Raw genomic sequence first — 6,000 nt, forward strand, 5'->3', positions numbered from 1 at the left:
ATTGTTAAGGAATGAGGTGTTGTGTGATACTAGATATTATGTGGCATGGCAAACGGGCACTCTTTAAAAAATGAAATACATGCAAAGACCTAAGAGCTTCATACAACACATGCTGCACTGATTTAAACTCAACACATATGTTACAACTACTAGTCTACATATACTCTTATTGCCGGGTATTTTTGGAAGCCTGAGAACGTGCTCAATCATGTGTATTGGGTATCAGAGATGATCCTTAGAACTCATTCTTGGGAAGTGGGATACGACGGATAGTTGGCGGTAAAATACTATTGTAGTTTCTAAAACCACATATGAATTCATTGCTGACGCTCTTCCTCATCTTGTATGAATCTTAATGACGTTGATCCTAATATCGCTTTATATTCTAGGTATATCGTGATCGTCTGTCCGAAGTAACGCAGTGCCAGTCGGGCTGCAGCAAAAGCGTTTCTTCAACAGCTAGCCCAGCAATTTGACTTCTATTCATACTGAAAATACCATAAATACATAGTACCTTTCCCCTACATCTTGAACTTTTGTCCAAGTCGAACCTGGCTCGAGGAGCGTTTATTACGGATAAGTCGGCATATTTAAACACTAATAATTGGCCTGAGGCAATTGGGTCCATACTTCCTAGGTATCTAGATAGAAGCAAAGCTGATCACGACGGTTCAATCGAATCGGACTTGAGTAATATGGAGCAAGGACATATACTCATTCAACGTTTATAGTTAGCATGTTTGGCTTCTGATCGAAGTAACCCAGTTCAGACAGTATATCAATTGTTCTTAGCAGCAGAATTACAATCTTGATACTTGTCTCATATCCTTAGACGTGGCCCTTCCATTCAAAATGTGAACTTCAGTTGGCCTAGAGCCAATAGACTTGCCAGCACCAGACTCTCATACCATCCCATATCCTTGCATCAGTATCTACATCTTATCATCCCTTACAAGTCACAGGTAATTATTCCGTCACTACGCTTATTTCTTTCCAGAGCTGGATGAGTAAGAGTCACCGCTGGGTGCTGTGTAGGTTGAGTTACCCTACCCATCATTGTGGTAGGTGCTTCCATTGGGGTTGGAGTAGTAGTAAGAGCTGACCCTAGATAAGGTGAGCTACTGGTAAGGGTTTTTTTTAGGAATCAATCTGGCGTACGTGTTGGAATAGTGGTATGAGTTTGAGTTGGAGGCGCTTGAACCGTAGTCGCGGGCGCAGTAGTGGTTTCCCTGGGTTTATGTTAGTACCAGGTGGCATGAAGATAAGTGACCAGAGTTAAAACACACCTAGTTTTTGGTACCGGAGCTCTTTATTTCGTAGTTTTCAGGCATTTTGGCGATGTGTTCTGATAATTGGCGATGTGTAGAGATAAATATGAAGATGAAGAAGGAGAAGGAGAGAATCAGTTCAGAACAACTCGGGTATGAGAGAGTTTATAAAGTGAGGAGAAAGACTTGATTTCCAGGTAAGTGCCGTACAGAAACCCATCATCTTCACCTGGTCGTTGTTTGATGATTCAATTGGTTGTGTTTGCTTTGTTTAGATGTTTGACCTCGTCTATGTGGGGAACTACAGGGAGGTTATCGTGTACCCCGCTTCGTGGTTGTGACGCAGGTTGAGTTAGAGTTGCAGTATGAGTTGTCTCATTTGATGGGCTGTAAGTGGCTCAAACTCAATGGAAGCATGATAAACTTGCTTGGTTGTCTTGATAACCTTTACTATCAGTAGATGGATTTTGAGGCATAGGGTAAGCATGTGACAAACGGACATCTATTTATCCAGCAGCTATGTCAAGGAGTTTCTCAGATCACTTGACATATTCAATCGGACACTCTGTGAACGGGATGGCTTGGACCATTTAATTTTCATTTAAGTTAGTCAACACAGCGCTGTGATAGACTCCTGGTGAATGCGTATTTGGCTGATGTTGATCGTATGTCATAATCGTCCCTCCTAAATCGGAATCTCACGCCCAACTCAGTGGCTACAGCATCAACAAGATAGAACTATGAGGTCAGCTAATTCATTTCCGTTGCAATGCTTGCTCATTTCTTTTATGCATGCCAGGAACTTCCGTCGGCTATAATTTCCTTACTCTATTCAACATGATTGGATGAAAACATATTGATCATGTATTCATTTCCTTGCTTAGAAACACCAAGCTCCGGATGAGAAGAGAGATTGCTTGAGAAAAAATGGTTATAAAAAGGCTTCCTCCGATTGCCATCAAACAGGTTGAACAAGCTCACATAAATTCCAACTCTAGTACAATCAAGTAAACAAATCCACGCTCACACTTTGCTATGGCGCCGAAAATCTTCCTGTAAGTGAAACTCCCACATCACACCGATTTCTTCTAGTTGGAATAAGAACTGAATTAATTTATAGCACTGGAGTCACTGGTATGAGAGAATCAGCCACAGTAGTCGACTATACTCAATCTGACATTTATTCACAGGCTATGTTGGTGGCACTACGTTCTCCATGTTGCATGAGACTCACCCAGAGTACGACTACACGCTCTACTTTCGAAACCAAGATCGTGCCAAAGTTATCGCTGAAAAGTTCCCCGACGTCAAATTCGTGTACGGCGATCTTGGCAGCGTTGACATTATTGAAAAAGCATCTTCTGAAGCCGATGTTGTTGTCCGTATGTTTCAATGTTCCATCTAACTAGTAGGCACTGGATATAGTACCTTACATCGATTACAGATACGGCTGACTCTGCGGACTCACCCGAGGCTGCCAAAGCCATCGCAAAAGGCCTGGCCTCTACCCATACAGCCGAACGCCCAGGATATTACGTTCATCTCTCAGGTGCAGGTATCCTTACTTGGTATGACATCAAGCACAATCGCTACGGAGAACCACCTCTTCCTGAGCAGAGCCACGGCGATATCAAGGACATTGATCGTATCCTAAACTTGCCCGACGAAGCGATCCACAAAGACGTTGAAACAATTGTTCAGAGCATCAACTCGGAGGCCGTCAAGTATCTCATGGTGTCTCCTCCCGTAATTTACGGAGCAGGCAGAGGTTTGGTCCACAAGCAGAGCTTCGCGATTACAGAGATAGTCAGAGCAGCCGTCGACCTCGGCTACACCCCAATCATCGGGGCTGGCAAGGCAAAATGGGACAATGTCCATGTTGAGGATCTCACGGCGCTCCTCGCAAAGGCTGTGGAAACATCACAGGCCCCATCCAAGAAAGAAAACGACTCGGAAACCTGGGGTAGAAAGGGCTACTACTTTGTCACCACAGGGGAACACCAGCGGGATGATCTCGCACAATGGATCGCTGAGGAAGTTCACCGTCAAGGATACATCCCCGAGGCCAAGACCAAGTCTGTCTCGATGGAGAACATGATTAATGCAAGATACAAGGCGGCTCTAGCCTGGGGGACTAATTCGAAGAGTGAGGTTGAGAGGGCGAGAAAGTATCTGAGATGGGAACCCAAAGCGCTGTTACTGAAGGAAACAATTGCCGATACAGTAGCTGCCGAGACTGCGGTTCTTGGGTTGTAGCCCAAGTATAAGTGAAAGTTTAGTAGCAGAAAAGCTAGCCTCCTACAAGTCTTAGAGTAAAAAAATAAACAGCCTAAAAGATGTGATCTAAGTATCATAAGCTGGTCTATTAATTTCGTCCCTTATGCTTCTGGCGGCCAATTTTTCTGATACCCTAAAGAGGGTATGACAAGTGGACCGTGATAGTAGTTTGTGAATAGACCAATTATAAGCTTGTTATATCAACCTATCAAACTGGGGTCATCGACTGATATCTGGTAGTGTCAAGTCTATCGGCCGGGTTTGATGGCCGAGGTATCACAGCACTCTCCAACATGACGTTGGTGGTCACTGGCCAGTGAAATTAAAAGTCATTCGGAACCGGATCAACCGCAGAGTAGATTCTACGAACAATCATCTATGAGTTTCTAGAGGCCATCAAAAGCCGTCATTCGTCAGACAGCGAGTCAGAAATTCACTTGCCGTGGACATGGTGGTTGCAAACGAGTAAGTACACATACAGTATCACTATCGGACAAAAATCTGCATGTTGGACAAGGCAGTTCCGAAAGCGGCAAGAAATGTTGATATCGGGATTGCCGTCAAAGATTGGGTGCGCGGAGAATTGCAGCTACGACGTAGGCTAGAAGGTAACAGAAAAGCTAGTCTCCTGAGTTTAGGATACAAAAATAAACAATCTAAGAGGCAGGTCTAAATAGCATAAGCTGATCCAACAATTTCGTCTCTTAGGCTTTTAGCAGCCAGCTTTTCCGACTGACTGAAGGTAGGTTGGGCTGGACTGCAGCAAACATCCATACATGTCTTCCTCAGGCATGCGGGCTTCGGAACAAATTCTGCTTCTAGAGGCGGCTAAATCCTTGCCACTTTGTGCAGATGCTGGGTAATGATTTGCTGAGGCGATGGAGGAAAATCTCTTTTTCCCTCTTGAGCCTTGAGGTCACAGTGTGTGCATTGTGTTTTGCCCACACAAAATCATGATGTATCAGTAAATGACGTCCAATAATAGAGAGAGATAGAGAGAGAGAGAGTAAGAGAGTATCAACCATTCGATCAATAACAGTCTATACCCATAACAATCACATTTCCAGCCTAAAATTGTCTTGTCCCATTTTAAAGCACCTCATTTAAAAGTGCAACAATGTACTATGTATCTGGTTGCCCAGTGCCCAGTAGCCCAAGGAAAATGTTCGTTGAAAAAAAAATCAGATGGAGCATGAAAAAAACTCAGGCGAGAAACCTTACCGTTATAGGTTTAGAGGAGGGGATCCCTACCGACCACTGCCCCGCCCCGCAGAAAAAGTTCACAGGTCCCTCCAAAATTTATTATTCTTTTAACGCCCGCTCAAAATCAATGTGGGAGAATTTCCTTTCTTGAAACCCCACGTTCTTCCTTCTCTCCTCTTCATCCTCTCTTCCCTTTCCCACCACAAACCTTTCAGACAAGACAAAATGGCGGACGAAGTTTACGACGGTGCCATCGGCATTGATCTGGGTAAGTCTCTTTACTCTCGATATCATCACGGCATTTCTTCCAGTTGTCGTAGTCTTTTTGATATGTTTCGCCGTGTACGCCGTCAGGCCTTCACTCTTGCTTCATGATGCCCTCAGAAACGAGGACATCAAGAACCAACAGGATCATTTCGAAAAAGCAACACAACTCTCTCTCTCTATCTTTACCCATCAAACACATGCACGCAACTCGAAACAACCCCGCTAACATCACCCTCCCTCAGGTACCACCTACTCCTGCGTTGCTACCTACGAGGGTACCAATGTCGAGATCATCGCCAACGAGCAGGGTTCTTTCACCACCCCTTCTTTCGTTTCCTTCACCGAGAAGGAGCGTCTGATCGGTGAGGCCGCCAAGAACAATGCTGCCATGAACCCCCGCAACACTGTCTTCGATGCCAAGTGAGTTTTGTTCTCTCTCCCCGACTCTTCACAAGCAGTTTCTGACTGAGATTTCCAACAGGCGTCTGATTGGTCGTCGTTTCGACGACCCTACCGTCAAGAAGGACATCGAGTCTTGGCCCTTCAAGATTGTCGATGACAACGGCAGCCCCAAGATCGAGGTCGAGTACCTCGGTGAGAACAAGCAGTTCTCTGCCCAGGAGATCTCCTCCATGGTTCTTACCAAGGTACGCACACAAATTCTTTTTTTGGCGAGCGGGCTTTTCCGCCCCGCCCCCGCACTAGCGACTTTCTTATTAACCCCTCCGAATAGATGAAGGAGATTGCCGAGACCAAGCTCGGCAAGAAGGTTGAGAAGGCCGTCATCACCGTTCCTGCCTACTTCAACGACAACCAGCGTCAGGCCACCAAGGACGCCGGTTCCATTGCCGGCCTCAACGTCCTCCGTATCATCAACGAACCTACCGCCGCCGCCATCGCCTACGGTCTTGGTGCCGGTAAGTCTGAGAAGGAGCGTAACGTTCTCATCTACGATCTCGGTGGTGGTACTTTCGATGTCTCCCTC

General features: G+C 45.5%; 2 protein-coding genes across 2 annotated transcripts in view; both read left to right on the forward strand.

The window, feature by feature from the left end:
- Positions 1 to 2,303: 2,303 nt before the first annotated feature.
- Positions 2,304 to 3,524, forward strand: FGSG_00920 (uncharacterized protein; the record flags this gene model as incomplete). The annotated part of the gene is made up of 4 exons (XM_011318355.1): positions 2,304 to 2,323; positions 2,389 to 2,402; positions 2,459 to 2,650; positions 2,713 to 3,524. 4 exons carry the CDS (start codon positions 2,304 to 2,306, stop codon positions 3,522 to 3,524), a joined length of 1,038 nt encoding a protein of 345 aa, XP_011316657.1.
- Positions 3,525 to 4,947: 1,423 nt separating this feature from the next.
- The window catches only part of FGSG_00921 (heat shock protein SSB1), a 2,755-nt gene continuing 1,702 nt past the window's right edge, over positions 4,948 to 6,000 (forward strand). The window contains exons 1-4 of the mRNA XM_011318356.1: positions 4,948 to 5,016; positions 5,258 to 5,435; positions 5,497 to 5,662; positions 5,749 to 5,991. Coding sequence (XP_011316658.1) covers positions 4,974 to 5,016; positions 5,258 to 5,435; positions 5,497 to 5,662; positions 5,749 to 5,991 — 630 coding nt within the window. The 5' untranslated portion in view covers positions 4,948 to 4,973. The remainder of the gene's footprint in view (positions 5,017 to 5,257; positions 5,436 to 5,496; positions 5,663 to 5,748; positions 5,992 to 6,000) is intronic.

Source organism: Fusarium graminearum, chromosome 1 (assembly GCF_000240135.3).
Source record: "Fusarium graminearum PH-1 chromosome 1, whole genome shotgun sequence".
Taxonomy (NCBI): Eukaryota; Fungi; Ascomycota; class Sordariomycetes; order Hypocreales; family Nectriaceae; genus Fusarium; species Fusarium graminearum.